Here is a 26,978-nt window from a genome sequence, read left to right as displayed (position 1 = left end):
CTGCGAGAAGAGTTTGACAGGGCACTAAAAGAACTAAGTCGAAGCAAGGCCCCTTGAGTAGAGAACACTCTGTCAACTACTGATGGCCTTGGGAGGGCAAGCCATGACAAAGCTCTTCAGTCCGGCACGAAAGATGTATGAGACAGGAGAAATACCGTCAGACTTCAAGTAGAATGTAATATTCCAATTCGAAAGAAAACATGTGCTGACAGGCGTGAAAATTATCGAATTGTCAGACTAATAAGTCATGGCTGCAAGATAATAACACTAATTCTTTACAAGAGAACGGTAAAACTGGTAGAAACCGACCTCGGGGAGGACCAGTTTGAATCCGTGAGAAATACAGGAACACACGAGGCAACACAGGCCCTACGACTTATCTTAGAAGATAGGTTAAGGAAAGGAAAACCTATGTTTACAGGATTTGTAGACTTAGAGAAAGCTTTTGACAGTGTTGACTGGAATACCCTCTTTGAAATTCTGAAGGTAGCAAGGGAGAAATACTGGGAGCGAAAGGCTACTTACAATTTGTACAGAAACTAGATGGAAGTCATAAGATTCGAGGTTCATGAAAGGGAAGCACTGGTTTGGAAGGGAGTAACGTAGGGTTGTAGCCTGTACATAAAGGAAAGGGTAAGGGAAACCAAAGAAAAATTTGGAGTAGGAATTAAGATTCAGGGAGAAAAAATAAAAGCTTTGAGTTCACCGATGACATTGTAACTGTGTCAAAGGCAGCAAAGGACTTGGAAGAGCTATTGAACGGAACTGACCGTGTCTTGAAAGGAGGATATAAGATGAACATCAGCAGAAGCAAAATAAGGGAAAGTATGATTGATGAAATAGGGAAATATAAAATGTACACTGGAAATGACAAGAAAAGCGTTTGTGAAGAAGAGAAACAGAATATCAAATATAGACTTCAATATTAGGATGTCTTTTCTGAAGGTATTAGTGTGGAGAGTAGCCATGTATGAAAGTGAAACATAGACAATAAACAATTTACGCAAGAAGAGAATAGAAATCTTTGAAATGTGGTGCTACAGAAGAATGCTGAATATTAGATGAGTATATTACGTAACTAATGAGGAGGTATTGAACAGAACTAGGGAGACAAGAAATTTGTGGCGCAACCTGACTAAAAGAATCGATTTATAGATTGCACACATTCTGAGCCATCAGGGGACCGCCAAATCAGTACTGTAGGGAAGGGAAGTGTTGGGGAGTTAAATTCGTAGAAGCAGACCAAGACATGAATACAGTAAGCAGAGTCAGAAGAATGTTGATTGTACTAGTTTTTCGGTGATGAAGAGGTTTGCACAGGATGGAGTAGCATGTAGAGCTGCATCAAACCAATCTTTGGACTGGAGACCGCAAGATCGACAACCAAAGACATAAGAAAATGTAGTGAACATTAGTCGCCGACCGGTAGTGATAAGAGGAGAATATGCGGATATGACAGAACGAGTAACTGACTGCTCTCCTTATCAGCGTTGCCGCACTGTATCACGCAGAATACGACAGTGGAGGGGGATCTGCTGTGACGAGGCACATCTGCGCGGCAGCAGGGGCCAAGGCTATATAAACAGAGCTCCGCTGCCCCGCCGCAGTCCGAACAGGCCACTGCAACACGAGAGCAACAAGTAGCAAGTAGCAGCGACAATGGGCATGGAGAGGTACGCGGGCCGCGTCGCCCTGGTGACGGGCGCCAGCTCCGGCATAGGAGCCGCCATCGCGCAGGCGCTGCTCAGGAGGGGACTCACCGTCGTCGGGCTGGCCAGGAGGGTCGACAGGGTCAAGGTGAGTCGTCACGGGAAAACGTCGCTCCAAATTAGTAAACATCTTGAGAAAAAGGAAACTTACATATGTTAGACCATTGGCGCACGTTTTATAACAACACTTTATACGAGGCTTTAATTATGTTTGCTATTTAGCACGGGATCCAACAAGCCGTTCAAGGGGCAATGCCCTAGGATGCAAACAAACATCACTAAGGTATTAAGTAAGGATGGCGGTTATCGCTGAAACAGTCGGTTTTCGGTTATACCGATATTTTTCGTTTCCAGTTTAAGCACTCAAAATAACCGGTTTCTTCAATGATCGATTTCCGATTTCCTTTATTCATGTTTTTCTAGTAATAAACTTAGTCATCCCACAAGGACTGAAAATTTCTAAGGCTCCCTCAGACATTTGCGTTACACGTTTCAAGATATGTAGAATCAAAACATCAAACAAAATTAGGTGCATAAAAGAAAACTTCGTCCGTCTACTGTCCACTGGTACTCTACTGGCCATTAAAATTGCTACACCACAAAGATGACGTACTACAGACGCGAAATTTAACCGACAGGAAGGAGATGCTGTGATATGCAAATGATTAGCTTTTCAGAGCATTAACACAAGGTTGGCGCCAGTGGCGAAACCTACAACGTGCTGACATGACGGAAGTTTCCAACCGATTTCTCATACACAAACCGCAGTTGACCGGCGTTGCCTGGTGAAACGTTGTTGTGATGCCTCGTGTAAGGAGGAGAAATACGTACCATCACGGTTCCGACTTTGATAAAGGTCGGATTGTAGCGTATCGCGATTGCGGTTGATCGTATCGCGACATTGCTGCTCGCGTTGGTCGAGATCCAATGACTGTTAGCAGAATATGGAATCGGTGGGTTCAGGAGGGTAATACGGAACGCCGTGCTGGGTCCCAACGCCCTCATATCACTAGCAGTCGAGATGACAGGCATCTTATCCGTATCGCTGTAACGCATCGTGCAGCCACGTATCGATCCCTGAGTCAACAGATGGGGACTTTTGCAAGACGACAACCATCTGCACGAACAGTTAGCCGACGTTTGCAGCAGCATGGACTATCAGCTCGGAGACCGTGGTTGCGTTTACCCTTGACGCTACATCACAGACAGGAGCGCCTGCGATGGTGTACTCGACGACGAACCTGGGTGCACGAGTGACAAAACGCCATTTTTCCCGATGAATCCAGGTTCTGTTTACAGCATCATGATGGTCGCATCCCTGTTTGGCGACATCGCGACGAACGCACATTGGAAGCGTGTATTCGTCATCGCTATACTGGCATATCATCCGGCGTGATGGTATGGGGTGCCATTGGTTACACGTCTCGGTCACCTCTTGCTCGCATTGATGGCACTTTGAACAGTGGACGTAACTTGTCAGATGTGTTACGACCTATGGCTCTACCCTTCATTCGATCCCTGCGAAACCCTACATTTCAGCAGGATAATGCACGACCGCATGTTGGAGGTCCTGTACGGGCCTTTCTGGATACAGAAAATGTTCGACTGCTGCTCTGGCCAGCCCATTCTCCAGATCTCTCACCAATTGAAAACGTCTGGTCAGTGGCCGCCGAGCAACTGGCTCGTCACAATACGCCAGTATGAGAATACTGGTCACCATTTGTGGTATTCGACCGTCATTGCTTTCCGAATATACACTACTGGCCATTAAAATTGCTACACCAAAAAGAAATGCAGATGATAAACGGGTATTCATTGTGGCCAAATAAGTTATACAATACTCTCCTACCGATTCCAAGGCCTTTAAGCAAAAAATACATTTTCTGTAGACATGATCAGCAGATCAGCTACCTTCTACTGTTAGTTTAAGTTTTTAATTCATTATTTTTCGTTCAAAAAATCCAAATGAACAATCTAGATAGTAGCCAGAATAGAACATTTACTATAAACAATTACATTACAATAGTTTAAATTTGATGAAATGTGGTATCGTATTGAAGCTGCATGGGCAGCTGTACCTGTATACGCCATCCAAGAGCTGTTTGACTCAACGCCCAGGCGTATCAAGGCCGTTATTACGGCCAGAGGTGGTTGTTCTGGGTACTGGTTTCTCAGGATCTATGCACCCAAATTGCGTGAAAATGTTATCACATGTCAGTTCTAGTACAACTTATTTGGCCACAATGAATACCCGTTTATCATCTGCATTTCTTCTTGGTGTAGCAATTTTAATGGCCAGTAGTGTATATTCGGAAAGCAATGACGGTCGAATACCACAAATGGTGACCAGTATTCTCTTACTGATTCTAGCTGTTTGAAACTCAGCTCAAAAATCCTGTCCTAATTGAGGATCATACCAATTTTTGGGCGTTGCGAATAGTCGGTGCTGAAGGATGAAAAGTGAGGTTGAAGATTCCTTCGTGTTAAGTTGTCCGATTCCAAGGCCTTTAAGGAAAAAAATACATTTTCTGTAGACATGATCAGCAGATCAGCTACCTTCTACTGTTAGTTTAAGTTTTTAATTCATTATTTTTCGTTCAAAAAATCCAAATGAACAATCTAGATAGTAGCCAGAATAGAACATTTACTATAAACAATTACATGACAATAGTTTAAATTTCGGTAACGAATTAATTCAATAGCTAATATTTACTGCCCATTGCGTTCAAATAGTTCAAATGGCTTTAAGCACTATGAGACTTAACATCTAAGGTAATCACTCCTCTAGACTTAGAACTACTTAAACATAACTAACCTAAGGACATCACACAAATAAATGCCCGATGCAGGATTCGAACCTGCGACCGCAGCAGCAGCGCGGTTCCGGACTGAAGCGTCTAGAACCGCTCGGCCACAGCGGTCGCCCCCATTGCGTTCGTAAATTCTCGTTCTGTAATGTGTTGATCTGTAACGACTCCTTTCTTCAGAAATAATATCATTCAAAGACAATACCAGTCTTTGAGAACCCATAGATCATTATAGCAATGATAAATATTGTTTTTCTACGTACAACAATCCTACTCTGCTCCCAAAAAACTAAACGATCTCTTCTTATGGGTAGTTAAGGACAACGGGCACATTATTGTCTCTGCAATCCTGTACCGATTCTTATCTCATGTGGGTGTTGCCTGTTTTAAGTGTAAGCGTTATTATTAAAATAGCTATAATCAATTTCGCCATTTTGTACACTAACCCAATATTTCACAGCAATGGAAATTTTACGAATCAGCATCACGCATTTAAAAAAAAGGTGTAATTTAAAAACCAAAAATATTTGGCGCGACTGGTATGATAAATTGATGATCCGGGTTTTTATCCGGTTATTAATACAAAGTAAGAACACCTATTGTAAACGAGACCAAAAACTATCGAGAAGTACCCGTTATTCATACCTAAAATACCGGTATCGGTTTTTAAGCAATGGGTTTTCCCCATACCTAGTATTAAGAGCTCCATACAGTTCGTAAGACATCGTTATGGCGTCATGTTACCCATGCAATAAATGCACTAATAGTTATCCGAAATGTCGAATTGACATATCATGGATTTTCTGGATAGCGAGCAATTGCCTCTCAGTATAAACTCCAGATACAAAAATATACCGATAGACAACGAGGAGTTGTAGAGGGTCACTTGCACAGTAAATTTTTGATAGAAACCTATGAGTAGAAACGTCAGCCAGAGACTCAGTGGAACGTCAAATCTAATCCTGAATACTATTGGCCACTACATGGTGACTCCGAATTCCTTTGACAAAATTTCTGAGGATGTTTAAGGATGTTTTCTGAATATTTTGATACAAGAGAATCGTGGTCTTTAGTGTCCCTTTGCAACGCACTAATATAATTACAATTTATTTCTATTCTTCTATTATCGTTGTTTCTATGAGAAAACATTCACAACAGCGAATAAGCATGCAAAATGCAAACAATGTAACACGGGAGCTTCAGATTTCCTTTAGGCGCCTAGATGCGAATACAGACGCAAAAATATTGTTATGAAGTTGCCGTCGGTGCGGGAACGGCTCAGTATATAGTCACAGATCTGCTCTTTCGTTGCATTGAGTAGGAAGCTATACACAGAGTGGCGGCTGTAGCTTGTATCACATGGATGGGCCATATTGCAAACCTCGAATACACGAAGATAAACGTGAAGGACAACATACAGCTGCAAACAATATTTTGTATTTATAGACATCACCTGGTTGTCACGTCCCTTGAAAATTCTGTCTTGTCGTCTTCGGCTAACTTGAAGTAGCTCGTGCTAGCATTTTTTCTCGAGAAACAGTTAACTGTTTAGATTTCTGCGTACATTGGCAGCAATAAATAGAGCTTCAGTAAAAATATAGGTAACCTTTCCGATGCAGCCAAAATTGCAAGAATATTCAAAACATCACTATGAATTCAGCTGATGCTGGAAATCGAATGTAAATAACTGTAATTTGAGTGACGTACCACCTGTAGATTATGGAGTAACCATCAAAATAACCAGTCACTGTTTCTGTCTTTCTGTTGGTATTTTAAGCGTACAGGGGCAGTCAAAAACTATTGCACCTTGGATGAGAATAATTTAAAAAATTACATGTGCAATTAATTTACATAACAAACATAATAATAATAATAGTGACTTACAAGACGATAAAATAATTGATTAATTTTTTATTTCTACAACATTTCGAACTCCTGCTCGTTCATGTGGCCTGTGGCCGTAAATACAAGAATCTCGTTTGCTACCTCACTATCATCATTTCCTATTCCACTCTCCCTTAAATCTACACAGCCTGATTTTTTTTCCATTCCAAACAAACTATTGTGAGAGGAGTCAAAATATGGAACTTTTGAATGGTGACAACTTAATCAATACAAAATAACAAATTGTAATAAATTCTGTGACTGAAACCACAACGCACCTACATACACAACTGTATTTTCCGATACGTGCACTCCCTACTAACAACAAAATACAATTGAACAGCATTTCAATTCCTGTATCGGAGACTTCAGTACACCTGTATATACTGAAGAGCCAAAGAAACTCGTACACTTGCCTAATATCGTGTAGGGCCCCCGCGAGCACGCACAAGTGCCGCAACACGACTTGGCATGGACTCGACTAATGTCTGAAGTAGTGCTGGAGGGAACTGACACCATGAATCCTGCAGGACTATCCATAAATCCGTAAGAGTACGAGGAGTGGAGATCTCTTCTGAACAGCACATTGCAGGGCATCCCAGATGTGCTCAATAATTTTCATGTCTGAGGAGGTTGGTGGCCAGCGGAAGTGTTTAAACTCAGAAGAGTGTTCCTGGAGTAACTCTTGTAACGTCCCCTTAGAAAAATTATTGAATTACTGTGCTGATAACCCTCTTACATTATTTGATTTTCAAACAGCTGAGCAAAACTGAACGTACTCAGACATTTCGCTCTTTACCTATTCTGATCAACACTAAACTGACACACAATATTTTTTAGCGCAACGCAATCTGACTTTCAATAATCCCTACAAAAGAATGGCGCTGACTAACATTAACCTATACCTTTCACAAATCACTTACCTCACAAAAATCTTCGTTACTCGAACTACTGCAATACAGCGAACGCTACTACTGCCAGCTAAATAAAAGATTCAAACTACTGAAGGCACTAACTACTGATAGGCATAGTTAGCAAATGAAAGATTTTGATAGAGAACAAACAATGTATTTACCTTAATAGTGTCCAAAAGTCATAATATATATATAGCAGTTCATGACATCCATTCTTACAAATGTACTGTTTCTGATGGACACACTTCCAGATCATCCGCTCTCAAAAATCCGCCATCCCACTTCACCACTGCTGGCGGTTCACCTCCAACTGCGCAACGCTACGCGCTGTTAACAGCCAACAGCCCAACACTACAATAGCGAATATTACAACAATGCCACCCAGCCACAGACTGCACACACCACAGCCAGTGATTTTCATACAGAGCGCTACGTGGCGTTACCAATATAAAAACCTAAACAGCCTACTTACACTGTGTAGCAATTCTGGACGTGTGGGGTGTTGCAATGTCCTGCTGGAATTGCCCAAGTCCGTCGGAATTCACAATGGACATGAATGGATGCAAGAGATCATGCAGGATGCTGACGTACGTGTCACCTGTCATAGTCGTATCCAGACGTATCAAGGGTCCCATATTGCATGCGTCTCACACCTTTACAGAGCCTGCACCAGCTTGAAAGGTTCCTTGCTGACATGCAGGGTCCATAGATTCATGAAGCTTTCTCCATACCCGTACACATCAATCCGCTCGATGCAATTTGAAACGAGACTAGTCTGACCAAGCAACATGTTTCCAGTCATCAACAGCCGGCCGAGCGGTTCTAGGCGCTTCAGTCTGATGTTAAGTCCCATAGTGCTCAGAGCCATTTGAACCATTTGAACCAGTCATCAACAGTCCAATGTAGGTATTGACGGGCCCATGCGAGACGTAAAGCTTTGTGTCGTTCAGTCATCAAGGGTATACGGGTGGGCCTTCGGCTCCGAAAGCCCATATCAATGATGTTTCGTTGAATGGTTTGCACGCTGACACTTGTTGATGGACCAGCAATTTTCAGAAGGGTTGCACTTCTGTCATGTTGAACGATTCTCTTCAGTCGTCGTTGGGCCCGTTCTTGCAGGATCTTTTTTCGGCCGCAGCGATGTCGGAGATCCGATGTTTTACCAGGTTAATTCACGGTACACTCGTGAAATGATCATACGGAAAAATCCCCACTTCATCGCTCACTTCGTACGCCGACTATATCACCACGTTCAGACTCACTTGAATCTTGATAACCTGCCATTGTAGTAGCATTAACCGATGGAACAACTGTGCCAGACACGTGTTGTCTTATAGGCGTTGCCGACCGCAGCGCCGTATTCTGCCAGTTTACATATACGCATGCCTCTACTAGTTTCTTTCGCGCTTCAGTGTAGATAAACTTTGTTTTCCAATGTACGTACTCCCCGGTAACAGCAAAATATTGAAAATCATTTCCATTCTTGTGCTGTTTGAGGCTTTCCCGGCGCTGCATCTGCTTGATAGGTTCCCGGGAATTACGCCGGACAATACTATATACAATATTTCAGCGAGACAACTGCCCGCCATCTTCAGGTGCTACTGTCGTGTCGCTGAGAAGCTCGCCAACTTATATGCTGGCTTTCTAGAACAGTGCAGGCGCCAGCGGGGCATAACGTCATCGAAGACCAATCGTAGACATCGTCGAATACCAGAGCCCTCTGCTGGCGCCTGCACTGTTCTAGAAAGCCAGCATATAAGTTGGCGAGCTTCTCAGCGACACGACAGTAGCACCTGAAGATGGCGGGCAGTTGTCTCGCTGAAATATTGTGCGGTTTCCACAATATTATCCGGCGTAATTCCCGGGAACCTATCAAGCATTTCCATTCTTGTATTGGACACTAAAGTGAATACCCCATTAACAGCAAACACTTGAAACGGAACATACCGATACGAATGACACCCGATTTCCGGCCTACCATGTAAGAAAAACAAATTATGGCTCAAAAGACATGGTTTCTAGAGTATATTCATTTCATATTTACCTTGAAAACAGCAATAATGCTAACACTGAGAAAGTATGAAATACAGAATAACAAACTAGAGTTTGTAATTTTGAAACAGATTAATCCATGTGTTGTTGTGACTGATGGCGTAATGATCAAGCACTCTTTGCACATCAGTTGTGATACTGAACTTCTTAAATATTTTTTACACGTCGCATATGTGAAAATATTCTTTCAGTCTATGCAGAGGAAGCTGGAATATTCACTGATTGACTGAATTTGTACAAACCATACAATAAGTTTTTACTGCTCTAAAAACGTAAACAATGTAAGTAACTATTACTCTTCACACCAGTTTGATGTTCATGTCTTATGAGAACATTTTTGATATTTTAATTTCTGCCTCCAACGATTTAATACCGCATAAATAATTTTGAGCCTACAACAGTAACATTTGCTTGCACCTAAAACTTCCAGTGTTTGGATTTAGACAAGTGATTCCTTCAGTTATTGCAGAATCTGAAACAAAACGCCTCTAACTTCTCTGTTTACTACACGTAAAACTTTATCGAACTCTAATGATTTGAAATTATTTGGTTTTGCAGGTTTCACGCTGTCTTTCTTCGGCAAATTACATATACCCCAAAATGTTTTGGCAATTTTCGAATTCCACCAAGGGAAGAGGATTCCGTGGGAATATCAGCAAGTATTTTTGTTGGCAGATGTACACATTATTTCCATACACTAGAAACCTGAGTGATTCACACATTTCAGTGAAGTGATCCTTTGCAGCTTATCTCGGCTAACTGCTCCAACAATATCACAGTCTTTGCCCTGAGGGAAATCAAATAGTAACTAGCACTTTTCTAGCAAACATATCAATAAGCATATATGTTAGATAAAAAAATGTTTAACTTTGCATTAAATCCTCATTCTTCTGCATCTCGTTCTTAAAATTCTACCTGGATATTTGCTAGAGTTACAACGATAGCCTCAATTGTCTTCTTCACAACCAAGCATGAAATGTACTGACTGGCAAAGCAAACTAGTAGAGAAGAAGCATCTAACTTTTTTGGTGGTTCAGGGTCTATAAATGTTTCGTATATGTTACTATCTGAATAGTCCGAATGATTATGAATCGTTGTTCAGTTTTTAATGTGATTTGATGTACTTGGCAAATACTTAGTTATGTCGCGATATTATTTTACTCAAATTGTGGTGCGTTGTTGTTGTGAAAAGAGTCTGGGTGTTAGTGCTTTGATGATAGTGAGGCAACTCTGCTACCGGAGCCAAAGTTGACAGATTCTGCACCTCTGTTTCAGGCTCTAGAGCTGAAGGACGCCCCTGGTAAACTTTACGCTATTCAGGGTGACGTCAGCAGCGAGGACAGCATCCTCTCGGCATTCAAGTGGATCAGGGAAAACCTGTCCGGCGTCGACATTTTAATTAATAACGCCGGCTTGGGAAACGGTCATGATTTGACATGTAAGTAGATGAGCTCTTTTTTTTTTATAAATCCGCTATATTATATTTAATGTCTAACAGATCAATCTGCGTTTGGAATAAGTAATCACTGTGATGCATACTTGAGCTGTTGTATAGAAAAGAATACGACTTTCAAGATGGCAACCTCCCTTCAAAGGGAGCAAAAGCCTGAAGCTCAATGTTCACTTTCTCGCAGTATGGAAGTCGTCTCACCTACAACAAGCTGCAAGTAGGCTAAGAGCGTCCTACAACATTCCAAAGGGAATTGTTTCAGCATTTGCCGCGACTATGTGAAAAAAATCGCAATTAGGATACTACAATGAGAAATTGAACCTCTCTAAATTCGGATGTCATTCCACATTCCAGTGTCTTAACCACTGACTGCCATTTCTAGGCTCTGAGACAGGTCAGTAAATCCGTAACAACTATTGTGTTTCATTTCTTTATCAAGCGCGCTTCTGAAACTATTGTAAACGTAATATTTCAATGTCAAAACATAGTGCCGGCCGGTGTGGCCGAGCGTTTCTAGGCGCTTCAGTCCGGAAGCGCACTGCTGCTACGGTAGCAGGTTCGAATCCTGCCTCGGGCATGGATGTGTGTTAGAACTACTTAAACCTAACTAACCTACAAAGTCTAGTGGACAGATGGCCTCAGATGTTAAGTACCATAGAGCTTAGAGCCATTTGAACCATTTCAACCGAAACATAGCGATGTATATTTGCTAACGTATCACTTTCAGCGAGATTTTCTTCGCATGAGATTTTCCTTGTATTTTATCGCGAAATTCTCATTTTCTACTGGCTGTTGTTTCACAAGGAATAAAAGATCCTGCTTAATCGGCCTTTACAGTTCGTCAGTCAGTGAACTGCACGTTTAGCGCAATTCGCTCAGCTTGTGGTGGAGACAGGTAAACCACAACTTGCGGGAATCGGTGTGGAAGGTCTGGATAATATGCCGACGCTCTAGCGATATGAAAATCGACCACCGAGTTACGGCGATAGTGCCTGTGTGGTAGACAGTTTCACTCCCGGAAGATGCTACTCCGTACACGTCACGTACGGTTGCCAACTGGTCTCCTGCATGAAATAAATCCCCCACCTGCGACCTGGATGATCAGTTCGTACAACGCCTTTTATGCTTAAGTTTCTCCGATATCCAAGTAGATGTGTTACATCTACATTTTGACAAAGGACTTTGATTTTGCAACTCTGATTATGTTTGTCGGTGTTTAAGACTATTCTGACTTTGTTCATAGGTCGTGATTTGAGCTAATGTTACTGGACGTCGGAACGGTTGCTCCGTACTATTGTGTCGACCACTGAATCATCGTCGATCTTGGTCTCGACTGTGTTGTAGGGAAGTGCGTAGTTTCTGTCAGCAGACGATGTATAACGTTTCGTACAGTCCAGGGTGAATGTGATTTCTAGGAATATGTCGAAAGCCCCAAACGTCATTTTCAGGAAAGGTACTCTTTCAGGGACTCTCTCAGCACAGCAACAAGTGAAAAAAAAACCATTCGTGTTAGAATTTACGCGATTCACAGACAGATCCCTCCCAGGATAAAGTGACGCCGTGGAGACTGTAGTAAAATCTTATTAGTGCAGTGTCAATATGCTAAATATAGCGAGGACAGCTAACACATGCTTGCGGGCCCGTAGAAACGGAAAACGAAATAGAGCGAGGAAGACTGGAAGATATCTGTCTGCGTTGGTTACTAGCGAGTAGTAGGCCACTAGCTTGATATCGATAAGAAATATAGTATCGCATAGATTGCACGAGCCAGGTGACACGGTGCTTGAGACACTGTGTCTGAATTCAGAGGAAGTGGAATTCAGATACGGATGCGATCTACTTGGTTTAGTTCCTCCCAGCTTCTTTACTACGCTCTGACGAATACCAGAATAGTTCCTTCAAAACGATTTCGAGTGAATATACACAGAAAGCAGAGTAAGGTCATGGCACCTAAAATTGCTTTCAGTCCACCTAAATATTCACTATTTCTCCGGTTATAAGTAGATACTAAACGTCAGTTTTAGTGTCTCTTCAGAAGGCAATGCCCTGATTCAGTTCCATTTCTGTTTTCCTCATTTAGATCTCAAAAATTATCTTGTGCCCGCAAGTCTGAAACTAGTAATAGTGGAAAACTGTACATTCTTACTGCACAATTCTCGCCAACCGAGTTCGTGTACTGGAAACACTGTCTCCCTTTTTTTTAGAATCAAAGCCGACAGCGAGTATCGATAGTGACGCAGAAACGCTGTAGCTCACTACAGCTGCGTTTGTGACCGCAGTGTGCTGCACCGGCGGGTCAGCTGCGCCGCGCCGCGCCTTCCAGAAGCTGCTACAGCAGCTGGGCGATCCGTTTTCTTTTGCGCTATGGAGTGCAATGTTGCTTTTAGTTTATGGCCATATCGTTGCGACTACGAGGACTCTCTTTCCTTTGTGGACGTCTTGGTTTCACTATTGACCTACATCCAGTACCTAGCTTACGACGAATACTGCTCTCTCTTTCAGTTTCCACTTTGCATTTTGTCTTCCTTTCAGTGGAGTTCAGCTAACAAAAACCGCTTTCCCTTGTGTCCGCAGCTGGTAAGACGGAAGAGTGGAAGCGCATCCTGGACGTGAACGTGCTGGGTCTGAGCATCTGCACCAGGGAGGCCGTGCAGGACATGCTGAGGAGGGGCGTCGACGACGGCTTCATCATCCACATCAGCAGGTAGGCTGCGGCGGCGGGTCTGGCGAAGCGTATTACCCGCCTTCAAGCTAAAAACCTCTTCCGATAGCGAATGATAGACGCGTTTCTAGCTTACTGGTCTCTGCGACCTTGGAAACACCCTCCGTTAAACAAGTAGGCCTAAATTATGAATTTATTTTCACCTGATTGAGCTCACGATCGGATTTGAAATGATGTTATGACTGTAAAATAACTACGAAGAGTTCAAGCGACAATCGGTGCAAAAACCGTTCCTTCTTTAAATTTAAGTATATAACGATTGTGGTTTTTGAATTATTCCCGGAGGATCGGAAACTTTCGAACATAACAACTCTGATTTTTTGGTCAGTTTTGACATCGTTTCATTGTTCATCAGAGTACTTATTGGTACCTAACAATGATTAGTATCTGGTTTGAAGAAGACATAGCAGCATTATTTAATCATGCGCTAACCTCCAGTTACTTTTCGTTTAGCAACAAATATTTTGAACAGATTGACGGCATTGTCATGGATAGCCTCGTCTCACCACTGGTAGCTAATTTATTTATCTAGAACTTCGAATAAAAAGCACTCAGCTCCGTAGTTTTAAAACCGAGAGTGTTCTGGAGATGTATCGATGGAACATACATAGTTTGGCTCCACGGAGAAGACAAGTGGATTGATTGTCTTGGACGACTCAACTCCCTTCAAGAAAATATTTAATTTAGAACGGAACGGGAAATGAATGTCTGTTTGTGACTGTATTAGTTCGACATAAAAAAGATGGCTTTTTAGTACATAGTGTTTACCGTATGCCCGCTCATACCGATTTACTCTTGCATGCAGACAACATCCTTCACAAACTATGAGTGTATTTAAAGCTTAAGCACATAGGGTTGATAGCTTAACAGAGTGAATTGATACACTTGGAAGAAATGTTCCATAAGAATGGATACACAAAACACCAAATTAAGGGAGCCGTAAAAGCGCACAAGCCAGTCTAGCCAAAAGAACAGCAACAAAAAAAGAGACGTAATTTCTACGACCATCCTGGCGTTTGTGGAAAATATCTCTTCAAAATTGCAAGAATAAATAGGAAACACAAACTAATGTGATCTTCCTTCCACCGGCCAAGACACAAGCTCTTTTGGCATCCCTGAAAGATGGTCTGTTTTTATGAAATTCCACGTGAGTGTGGTAAACGGTGCATAGGAAAAAACAACACTTACTGTAAGAGAACGTTGCACTGAATACCAGCGATACACCCGCCTTTTACAGCCGAATAAATCAGCAGTGAATGAATACTGTATTTCCACTGGTCATTCCATGAATTACGGTATAGTTAACATATTGGTCAGACCCTCATTCTGCTAGGATTCGGTGGTAAACGAAGCTGTGGAAATGCAACTAGCAGACAACCTGCTCAACACAGACGAGGGTTTTCAGAAATGATGGAAAATCTTCATTTGACGTCTTCGACTTGAAAGGAAATATGCTAAGTTTTCATGATCGCTGATTCTGCGCTTGCTTTACTTTACTCTTAGACGCATCAAGTTTAATCGATGAGTGGCACTCTTGTTCAAGGAAGTTAACTTTGTTGCTCCTGTTATCAACACTTATGTCTGACGCTTACGTGTTTACTCCGCAGTATGTAAAGTGACTGAAAAAGTTGAAAGCGATTCATCTTGAGAATGGCTGATAGGCTGTCAGCCGACATACCGCTATATGAATTAAAAATATCCCCGATGCGCTCCCGAAAAGTGATGCAATATGTAAGGTTTATTTACAGAGCTTGTTCACTGCAGTATTAAATGAATGTACGTATACGAATTCAAAATGGCAGATTACACTAGTCGACAATGTAGTCTACAGTTTCAAATAAAACAAAACTTAGTTTTAAAAGAACAGAAAATTGGTGAAATAGTACGCAATCTAGCAGACTGCGTGCACAGTACTTTACTAAATCCCACTATATGAAGAACAAATTTCATTTCCTTCAGCATTTACTCGTTTCTCACGAAGCCTGACGAAAACTGAGTTCACAACGTAGAATCCGTTCCGAAAACATCCAAATCCCACACGAAATTCTGTTGCAGAACTTGTGACTTTCGACTATGCGGCTGCCCACCGCCCAGAAACTAAGGAAATCTTGTGTGTGCTGTGTCTCCACAAGAAGTCACCAATCTTTCTCCTGGAGCAAGTGTTCTCTCCTCTATCTCCCAGTACGAAGTTTCCGTTTCATCCCCCCCAAAAAAAATCCCGCCAACCCTTCCATCTTATGTGTACACTGCTATCAGGGCTCTCTGGTCTTCAATTGGCTGTAGCTTTTTACTTACTGCTCCTTCCAGTTGCGCCGCCAGTTCTGACGTTGATAAAAACATCAAATTTACTAGCTTAGAGATTATTCAAGGATTAACGTCAATGACGTCTTATGTGAAACACGTTAAAACGCACGTTCATCTGATGTTACACAACGTATAAATAAATTATTTATATATTATGTTATATCAATATTTAGCAGCATCTCTAAATTAAGTCTTTTCACATCTAGTAAAGTAAATCACAAGAAATTACTGACACTGTTTACTACTAAAGTGCAATGTATAGGAATACTGATCACTGTCTGTACCATTTACTCAACTTAGAACCGTTGCTAGACATTTATGTATTAATAATTGTCCACGGGTCTTACTTTTATGACACTGATGTGGGCCAAAGATAACGACGTTCCTAATTTTCTATCTCGTAGAATGTTTTCATTAGTTATGCGTGGTATCTCGTGGAATTTTCATTTCACTGTCTATATGTTGGGAGTCCTAAGTTTAAGCTTTCATGGGTTTTCCGTTTTACGTTGGCTGCATCAACATACCTGGAACGCTCTCCGCGAAACGCTTTCTGCTACTCACTCCGTGCAACAGGCAGCTCTTCGCCGTGCTCATAGAGCTCATAGAGCTACCTCAACAGAAGAATGTAAATTATGACGGTACGAGCGCAGAGACAAAATTCAATCGCCGCGCGGAGAAATCTCCGACCCGACCGGGAATCGAACCTGTTCACTTTCGGTTAGCAATCTGCCGTGTTGAGCGCGAGGGCGCGAGGCTACCGAGGCAGACTACGTTTGTGTTTCCGTTCACATACGCTCGGATATCTTTTCCTAACACTTCCCTTCATGGAAACCACTTTACTCGCCGCTCTAAGCTCTTTCCAGCTGGACTGGCCTCTCACAGCAGGAATTCCCTTACATGAGATTCACAGCACGTCTACAGCCACTCATCCTGGTAAATTCCCCTCTCAAGCCAAATTTTCCTACAGGATGCTACAACATTCTTTAGCACTTAAATTTCGAACGTGGAGAAATTTCCTCTTACTTGAAACAATTCAAGGTGCAATGCTGTCATCTCATACCTATCACGACTGAGTCGAAATACAACGTGATTCTTACGAGAGCTTGCACATAGTGCATGGCGGAGGGTACTTTGAGGCAATATAAACAATTCCCATTCGCGTATTGAGGGAGGAAAAAATATCTCTACGTCTCTGCATGTGCCCTAATCTCTTACACTGTACTTTTGGAATCCAGGTTCCCTAAATGAACCCAGAATGATTTCGCGAGAACTACGTCGCTTTTCCTTCAAGGAATCAATTTCATGTTCCCGAGCATTTCTGTTACACTTTCTCGTGAGCTACGCCTCCCTGTTGTGATACAAGCAGCGCGTCTCTAAACCCGTTCGTTGTCTATTGTCTTGCCTAGGTGACAGAGACTCCAAATGCTAAAACTGTAGAATTATTGGAACATTTCTTCAGAAGACCAACTGCACTTCCCACAACGCTTCCAACTAATCGAAGTCTTCCTTTCACCCTCCTTGGTAAAGCTTTTCACTAGCAGCACTAAATACGTGTAAAATGATGCGTGCTGAAAATGTTCGCCTCTAATTTTGTTATCAAATGCTATCGGTTTCATACCCTTTTATTCGTCCACAGTCAAGGAAAACTTCTGGTCAGAGCCATACAGCGGTTGTCCAGCGCCCCCTGCCACCTGCCCCCTTCCCCATATACACACATAAAATTACCTTTCTGAAATTTTTTCTACATATATTTAGGCAATTTTGTAATTCGTAAAGTAGTTTTGATTGAAATTAAGTATCACTGAAAAATATTACATAAATGAGCTATATAGGATGCCATCAATGGACCAATTAACTTTTGTCTCGAACTGAAGGAAATCCAATGTTTCAAATGTTAAACTGAATGTCACAACTCATCAGGTAACCTACACTGTAGTGTATAACGGTTATTCCTGTAATACGATTAACACCATCAGGAATAAATGATGAATTATTTCCCGTAATGGTTCGTTCATGGATACCCGTTACAATCAACGGACCTGTTGAATTCCATGAATGGATCATCAGATGTATATCCGAAGTTTCGTGACTAAACACCTCTCATCCGGATTACAAGGCCTGGGTGGATCTGAATGTTGCCACAGAGTATAATTAAGAAAATAAACATTATTAAGTGAAAATTAATTTGAATTCGAACGAAGAATATTGATTGTGAACACAAAAAGAAATAGAAGGAAAAACAGCAGGAGAACAAACTCGGGGAGATGAATGAAAGAGAAAACTGGATAGCAAAATTTTGTACAGAGTATAATATAATTGTCAGCACTTGGTTTGAGAATCATCTAAGAAGGTTGTATATGTTGAACAGGCCTGGCGCCAATGGCAATGTTCAGATCAATTATATAATGGCAAGATAGATCCAGAAACCCGATTTTAAAGTGCAAGACATTTCCTGTGGCATATGTGGACCCTGAGCGTAATTGATCGGTTTTGAGCTGCAGAAAAACTCAAGAAATAGCAAAAAGAAAGGATATCAAGGAGATGAGGCATGGATAATCTGGAGCAACCAGAGGCTATTGAGAGTTTCAGAGAGCCCAGTAGACAACGTTTCAGTGAAACGGCAAAAAGGAATACAGTAGAACTAAAATCAGATGCTGGTCAGAGTACAAGTGTGTCTGAACACATAGTACACGAACACTCCTAATATTGGGCCTTCACAGCCGACGACCCATGGACGTGCCAATGTTAACACCAAGACATCGACAACTACGACTGAGATGGGCGCGTGACCATCGGCACTGGACGTTGGCGCAGTGGCAGAGCGTCGCATGTTCTGACGAATCCCAGTACCTTCTTCATGTGCCGATGGAAGGGCGCGAATCCGTCCCCTTCCAGGGGAACACCTCCTTCACACCTGCACAAGCAGGTGGCGCCTTTATTATTTCTCTGGAGAACATTAACGTGGGTTTTCCATAGGTCCAGTGGAGTTCGTGTAAGGCACCATGATGGCCAAGCATATCGTACACTGGTTGCAGACCACGTACATTCCTTCACGACGATGGTGTTTCTTGAAGGCAGTGGCATTTTTCAGAAACATAACGCACCGTGTCACAAAGCCAGGAGTGTGACGGAATAGTTCAAGGAATTCAGTGGGTATTTCCAATTGATGTACTGATATCCCCTTCGCCATATCTGAACGCGTTCGAACACATCTGGGAGATGATTGAACGTGCCGTCAGAGCTCATCGTCCCCCTCCAAGGAACATAGGAGAATTTGGTGATTTGTGTGTGCAAATGTGGATCCAACTGCCTGCAGCGACCTGCCAAGGCCTCATTGCTTCCATGCCACGATGCGTTGGCGCTGTTAATCGTGAGAAACGTGGGCGTTCCGTCTATTAGGTGGGTGCTAATAATGTTTTGGTTGGAGGAAGAAACAGTGACACTCATCCACTAGAGCTAAAGCCCATGAAAGTCACTTGGTTTTTTCCTTGCCCCCAACGCGCACTTGGGAGTATGGGACCCACTTTTTTATTGAGCTTGTTTCTTTCTGCAGTTCCAACCAAGCACACTTTGTTTCTTATTTCTTCACAATCTTCTGCTCCACTCTCGCGTTTTCGCAGAAAGAAACCTTGCGATACCAGAAATATGAAGCTTTTATGAGTACTGCTTAATAGCTTTGAAAATGTAGCCTACTTCAGGAATCTAATCTTGTTGTCTGTTGTAAGACATGCCTCTTACGTGAAACACTTTGTTCACAGCATAGCGGCGCACGTGCCACCACTGGCCCCCATCATTTCGATGTACGCAGCGAGCAAGCACGCCGTCAAGGTGCTGCTGGAAGGCCTCCGGAAGGACCTGGTCGCCAGGAAGAGTAAGATCCGCGTTGGAGTAAGTTTTCAGTCCCAAACTAGTGGTAGGGTTTGGTAGTCATATTTGCGGACTAGGTATTTGTTCATTACACTGTAGAAACATAGTTAATGTCGCTGCAGAATTCTTTTAAGGTAGTAGTCCCTATGACAAATAAAACCCATAAAGCGGCCATTATGTTGAGGCCCTTTCCAAACTTATGAATATTCTTCGCACGGTCTTGCTTTAATAATCTAATGGTATTCGATTGTAGCACGGACACCCAAAAAATTTTTTTTTGTTAAACTCCTAAGGATTGAGGAGGGGACACACATATAACGTATTCTCTTGGTCTCGTAGAGGAGGATGTCGAATAATCCGGAATGGTGCAGAAGGGAAGGTAAACTAGCAGCATTTAAGACATAAAAACTACACATTGGAATATCATGAAATAATCTTGTTATAACCACAGATCAAGTAGTTCATCGTTCGGGTCCAGTGATAAATCTGTCAGGGACGACATGCCAGCGCTTGCTAAAACTGGAGCTGAACCTATGATCAGGTGACAGTGGAAATTACGGTTAGTATGTAGTGTTCATTTTATTCATCTGGAACTAAATTATACACGACTACAGTGTACAAATTAACATCAACATGACATAGATTATTTTTACACGGAGACAATACATCAGTACTTGATTACGACAGATGATAGTCTTGAGAGACGGGAAAACTGTAGTAAAGGAAGGGGAGGCAGTGTTGTTGAACAGTCTATGATCAAAGAAAGAATCGAGCAAATGTAAATCGGTTTAGTAGGAAACGGCCTTAAAAACGACAAAATCAGTATCAGACTCAATTTGTTGGCCATATTTTTTATGAGATAGTAAGTCTGCCATGTCCATTTGCCTAAAGCCGAACATCTGCGTTGAAAATTCGTTGTAATTGAGGCTAACTCCTTTTAAGCAGTCACAGATGATCCCACCACTTATCTGCATTTTTTCAGTTTTTGTTTTCACACACTCATATCCAGTGCACTGTAATTGAAAAGATATGCCTTTAACCATTCGGATTCTTGGAATGAGTTCCTTATCTTAAATTTTTTTACGACTAAATATAATTCTTGAACTCTCATCATGGAAATATTCTGTGCATTTAATCGATAAAATTCCAAGTAATAAACTCACTGTTTCACTCTCTGCTGCTCACCACAGGAAGTTTCTCCAGGATCTGTGAGAACTGAGTTCGCCAAAAACTTCCCTGGGGTTCCTGCGGATCACTACGACAAGAATCCCTGCCTGGAGTCGGAAGACGTGGCGGAGGCCGTTGTCTACATGCTGTCGCAGAACCTACGAGTACAGGTGAGCTGGTGCGCCCTGCGTTATCCCCACACAACACCCGCATTTTCATTGACTGTTTGTTCGTAACAATTCATTCGCTGCTTATATATTAATGGCACTATTCCTCTTATATTCTGGTTTGATTTTTTCGTTTCTCTATCATTTTTTATTTGGTACTATTCCTTGGAATTCAAGCTGCATTTAATAAACAGCCGCATTAATAATTTTTATTTCACAGGGCCGATCACCAAACAGTCGCACGTATTTGAGAAGTTATTTTATTTCATTTTGACTACATGTAGTGTATATCAAGGTATACTACAGCTGAATATATAGAAAACTGAGCATAATAATAATAGCCTTAATACCTACAAACGCAATTGGCAGCGTTAAGACGAGTACCTGCCCCACATACAGCGCTGAGTAGCACTGAAACTATTGTAACGTAACATAATTGTAACAGAGCATGCCAAACATTGCAAAAGACCAAAAATAGACAGTACACCTTCAGAAGCTCAAACAAACAAGAGCTTGTCAAGTTTTTTAATTAAAAAAACCTACATAATTCTTATAGATGAGAAAACCCTAGTCTATATGAAGACCTGTCTTCATTAAGTAAAAGTCGCGATGTAATCTATGAATACACAATACTGTGCATATCTACCCCTATGTATTACCACCACTGCTGATACATCAGAATTAGTTGTCATAACATCAAAAATGCAACCACACGCAAAACCCAATGGCAAACGAAATATTAACTGAATAACGGTATGAAAAGAACATGCGAGGAATAGTCACAATTTACCTCGAGAGCATATCCAATAAACCAAATAAAAAAAACGGATAAGACTTGACGTCCCGTACATCAATTAATAGGCGGACAAAAACAATAGTGGAACAAACAAGGACCTCAAACCCATATTCACTAAGGGGTCTCCTCCAAAATCTCACCTGACAATGTTATACTATTTTACTGGGAATATAACGCATCGTAGTATCGTCCTTATCTGTCAGACGACGAACCCGTCCAAATAAGAACTCACACATAGTAAGCTGTTTCGCATAGGTAGTGTGGGAATGGAACAAACTAAAATTAAGATAAGGGTGTGAAGACCAACAAATCACCGAAATATAAGCTCACTAATTAAGGACCATACTATCGCAAAAAGAGGAGGCAACAATTGTGAAAGAAAAATTGAGTTGTTAAATGACTTCATACTAAAAATTAGTGGTAGAGTGGAACAATACTAAATCAAAATCTTGCAAATGATGGGGAAACCAAGCCGATAAACCAAACAATGTATGGGCACAAACCTAAGTATGTCATGAGTCTCAAGCCACTCAGCAGAACTTGTGACCCACAACATTACACATAAATTCAAGGCTCGCAACTATCATCAGGTCGACGTCAATCCAAAACCCATATACACCGTAAAATGCACGTATATGGTAAGCACATCACAACATTCTCCACAAGGAGTGTGGTGAAGTTAAGGCCACAAAGCTCAATGCTAAACCAATCCAACACTACTCATGAGATACAGCAAAGAGGTACCTGGGGAATACGTCAGTTTGAGTCTAAACATGTGAACGGTTATAAGGGGTATGAAGACGAATTGATTACAACAAATCACACCATAAGGAAACAGCGACAACCTCACCCTCAAAAATATCAAGAAGACCTTACTGTTATCAGGAAAATCCCCTCATAAATGCGTACAAGTTTACAAAAGACTAACACGTGGTCAATAATAAAAACCTACTACGTACCAATATTATGCAGCGTTACAAAACGAGATACAGAGAGTTAAAAAACAATCAAGATCTATGAGATAAACCACTACTCGTAACACAGGGACCTACCGTATGCCACAATCAGCCAGATTAATGCGTTAGCGTAAATGTATAAGCACAAAACATATTAAGAATCGAAGACAAAAGGTTACAGATATAGGAACGGGTAGGAAATCGGAAACATAATGGTCAAAGACATAAAATCTTGCGTTAATAAGGAAGTACTCAAATATATGTAAACGAAGATACAGGGTGTTTCAAAAATGACCGGTATATTTGAAACGGCAATAAAAACTAAACGAGCAGCGATAGAAATACACCGTTTGTTGCAATATGCTTGGGACAACAGTACATTTTCAGGCAGACAAACTTTCGAAATTACAGTAGTTACAATTTTCAACAACAGATGGCGCTGCGGTCTGGAAAACTCTATAGTACGATATTTTCCACATATCCACCATGCGTAGCAGTAATATGGCGTAGTCTCTGAATGAAATTTCCCGAAACCTTTGACAACGTGTCTGGCGGAATGGCTTCACATGCAGATGAGATGTACTGCTTCAGCTGTTCAATTGTTTCTGGATTCTGGCGGTACACCTGGTCTTTCAAGTGTCCCCACAGAAAGAAGTCACAGGGGTTCATGTCTGGCGAATAGGGAGGCCAATCCACGCCGCCTCCTGTATGTTTCGGATAGCCCAAAGCAATCACACGATCATCGAAATATTCATTCAGGAAATTAAAGACGTCGGCCGTGTGATGTGGCCGGGCACCATCTTGCATAAACCACGAGGTGTTCGCAGTGTCGTCTAAGGCAGTTTGTACCGCCACAAATTCACGAAGAATGTCCAGATAGCGTGATGCAGTAATCGTTTCGGATCTGAAAAATGGGCCAATGATTCCTTTGGAAGAAATGGCGGCACAGACCAGTACTTTTTGAGGATGCAGGGACGATGGGACTGCAACATGAGGCTTTTCGGTTCCGCATATGCGCCAGTTCTGTTTATTGACGAAGCCGTCCAGGTAAAAATAAGCTTCGTCAGTAAACCAAATGCTGCCCACATGCATATCGCCGTCATCAATCCTGTGCACTATATCGTTAGCGAATGTCTCTCGTGCAGCAATGGTAGCGGCGCTGAGGGGTTGCCGCGTTTGAATTTTGTATGGATAGAGGTGTAAACTCTGGCGCATGAGACGATATGTGGACGTTGGCGTCATTTGGACCGCAGCTGCAACACGGCGAACGGAAACCCGAGGCTGGTGTTGGATCACCTGCTGCACTAGCTGTGCATTGCCCTCTGTGGTTGCCGTACGCGGTCGCCCTACCTTTCCAGCACGTTCATCCGTCACGTTCCCAGTCCGTTGAAATTTTGCAAACAGATCCTTTATTGTATCGCTTTTCGGTTCTTTGGTTACATTAAACCTCCGTTGAAAACTTCGTCTTGTTGCAACAACACTGTGTTCTAGGCGGTGGAATCCCAACACCAGAAAAATCCTCTGTTCTAAGGAATAAACCATGTTGTCTACAGCACACTTGCACGTTGTGAACAGCACACGCTTACAGCAGAAAGACGACGTACAGAATGGCGGACCCACAGACTGCGTTGTCTTCTATATCTTTCACATCACTTAGAGCGCCATCTGTTGTTGAAAATTGTAACTACTGTAATTTCGAAAGTTTGTCCGCCTGAAAATGTACTGTCGTCCCAAGCATATTGCAACAAACAGTGTATTTCTATCGCTGCTCGTTTAGTTTTTATTGCCGTTTCAAATATACCAGTCATTTTTGAAACACCCTGTAACACCTATGAGCTAAAGAAAACAGCAAAAAACACAAAATTACAAATACTGAAATAAAACTCGTTCAACTGGCACATAGTTTCCAGGCACTGAAGACGCCCACCACCCCCCCCCCCCCCCCAAAAAAAAACTGTGTAAAAAGTAAAAATTGACCTAAAAATGCAGTGTGACAAATTAATCATGAGCCTAGCCAAACGAAATCGGTAGAAAGGCAGAAAACGCTCCAGGGGAATCCCATAATATAATATGGAGCTAATAAACTGCATATCACGCTCACAGAATCGACTATACCAAGGTAAATATGCTACAAAGCATAGTATCGGCAAATACGAGTCGTCAAGAAAAAATAAGTGATAGATTTGTGACAGCAAGCCATGTATTCCCAACCAAAATAGGCAAAAGCGCCCTGCCATGTCAAAAGTTAAATCAGTCTCCCTAATCTATTACATGAAAAGTACATATACAAAACAAAGCACCGTTAGTGATAGGCATAGCCAGCCGACAAAACTGTCATTGGAAGGACTAACGACTGTAATTAATTAACATTAAGTCATGCGTTTACCAATAAATGTAAAAAACCATGAGAAAAAGGTACTAGAATATCAGATTAAGTGCTGTTCAAAACAGGATGACCTATGTTTCTAACCAACCCATACTATACTGGCCCAAGTATACAATAAAAGAAACGATGTAGTACCCCACCATTACCGAAATAGAATCATCAAAAATAAACGATCATCAGAGTGTGGCAAAACCTACGGTTTATACGAAAAAATGTAAAGGAAGACCAATAAGAACTAACTTAAATTCCTCAGCTGTCACACAAACGCATTTAGCAAAAGCTAAAACAGCTGTTGTCATCATGTGACGCTTCCATATGAATTCGTTCCTGTGAGGAGAAGTGTACGATCGTAATATAAGTACTATATGCTGCATAATTTACGATGAAACCAACGGGGAAACTGTATCAGTAAAAATACAGTAACCACTCCACAAAAGACCATATAACATAACACTTCAAAAGCAATCATCTCTATTCCCAGAAATGTACGATCGTCAAATAAGTAAGGCAGCCCGACTTAAATACAATCCACGATTGGCGAAACATAGGTCCAAAGTTAAAAAAAATAACTACTCTACACAGTTGGTCATAGCATCAACTGCCACAGAGGAAGAAATTACTCACCATATGCACATCAAGTATTGACGCTCAGATGTATCGATATTGGCATAATGGAACTATCAGTGTTTGAATATCATGAATTCTACAACGAAAACAGAAACAGTCAAACCTAAAGTATCACATTAAGATGAACTGTCCACGGCATAGATCGGTACACCGTATCATCATGGAAATGTGTAGGTAACGCTCAAAACCCGGTTATGGCTATGTATCCAAACCATCTGAACGACTTACAAGGGGTAGTCTGTCACTCAACTCTTGCGTTATTGTAACACATTTCTGTAATTCAGGGGACACGTTCTACTTTTCTTTCCTTGGTCATCCTTTCCTGAAGTTATTTCCCACAGTTAGCAAAGTGTTACAAATATTTCTTTTTTTTTTTTTTGTTTCAGGTTCATGACATCATTGTCTACCCAAACGGCAGCAGATACTGAAGTCGTCATCGTTCCTGTATTACATAACTTTATACTAAATAAATGTCTAATAATCAGTATTTTATTCATATTGTGGATAGTAACTATCTTGCTCTCTGGTCTTTTTACATTAATGTGACACACCATACTTGCACCTCATACCGCATTTGGAAATGAAATCACATCAATCTCGTAACGAGAAGCTGCATCCTGTTTCTTTTTACCATCATAAGAAACAGAAAACAGATTACTCATTTTTGTAACCTCACACAAAATAAATAAAAGAACCCCGTCTTTTTAACTGTTTAAAGAGAACTACAGCTACTTCAGTCATGCACAAAAATGATTAACAAGTCTTCAAGATACAGAAATTGAAACATTAGTGGATTTAAAAATCTCAAAATACAGACATTTGTAGTAGAAATTGCATTCTGAGCCTTCTAATGAAAATTTATATTGTCTGTACGCTTCATTTATGATGTGAGTGGTGTACAAATACAATCATATTATGCAAACAGAGTGCAGTGTTCGAGATTTTACCACATGAAATTTGATTGTTCACTTTTCGGTTAAAGTCCTGAGGTACTCTTTACCATCCTTACGGTGGTTCATAAAGGAGAGAATCTAGCGGTTTTTGTCATGACAATCATTTGTCTCGGATTACTAAATCACTCGATCAAACAGAAATCGTCAGAGTACTACGACATACGGTGACCACCATTTAGCGTTGGAATGGCCAGCGTTCACCTCTGCCACCGACTGT

General features: G+C 41.5%; 1 protein-coding gene across 1 annotated transcript; it reads left to right on the top strand.

Annotated features, from left to right (window-relative positions):
* Nucleotides 1–1,619: 1,619 nt before the first annotated feature.
* Nucleotides 1,620–26,304, top strand: LOC124777249 (dehydrogenase/reductase SDR family member 11-like). The gene is made up of 6 exons (XM_047252575.1): nucleotides 1,620–1,797; nucleotides 10,642–10,804; nucleotides 13,391–13,520; nucleotides 19,601–19,730; nucleotides 20,900–21,046; nucleotides 26,195–26,304. Exons 1-6 carry the CDS (start codon nucleotides 1,660–1,662, stop codon nucleotides 26,234–26,236), a joined length of 750 nt encoding a protein of 249 aa, XP_047108531.1. The 5' UTR covers nucleotides 1,620–1,659; the 3' UTR covers nucleotides 26,237–26,304.
* The last annotated feature ends 674 nt before the right edge of the window (nucleotides 26,305–26,978 follow it).

The sequence above is a fragment of the Schistocerca piceifrons genome, chromosome 2 (genome assembly GCF_021461385.2).
Source record: "Schistocerca piceifrons isolate TAMUIC-IGC-003096 chromosome 2, iqSchPice1.1, whole genome shotgun sequence".
Lineage (NCBI taxonomy): Eukaryota > Metazoa > Arthropoda > Insecta > Orthoptera > Acrididae > Schistocerca > Schistocerca piceifrons.
This window is presented reverse-complemented; position numbering and strand designations above follow the sequence as displayed.

Excerpts from the sequence above, each read along its gene's own strand:
- LOC124777249 (XM_047252575.1), top strand. The coding sequence starts at position 1,660 with ATGGGCATGGAGAGGTACGCGGGCCGCGTCGCCCTGGTGACGGGCGCC. Across the intron at positions 1,798-10,641 it reads GGAGGGTCGACAGGGTCAAG|GCTCTAGAGCTGAAGGACGC; the intron begins GTGAGTCGTCAC and ends CCTCTGTTTCAG. Across the intron at positions 19,731-20,899 it reads AGAGTAAGATCCGCGTTGGA|GAAGTTTCTCCAGGATCTGT; the intron begins GTAAGTTTTCAG and ends TGCTCACCACAG.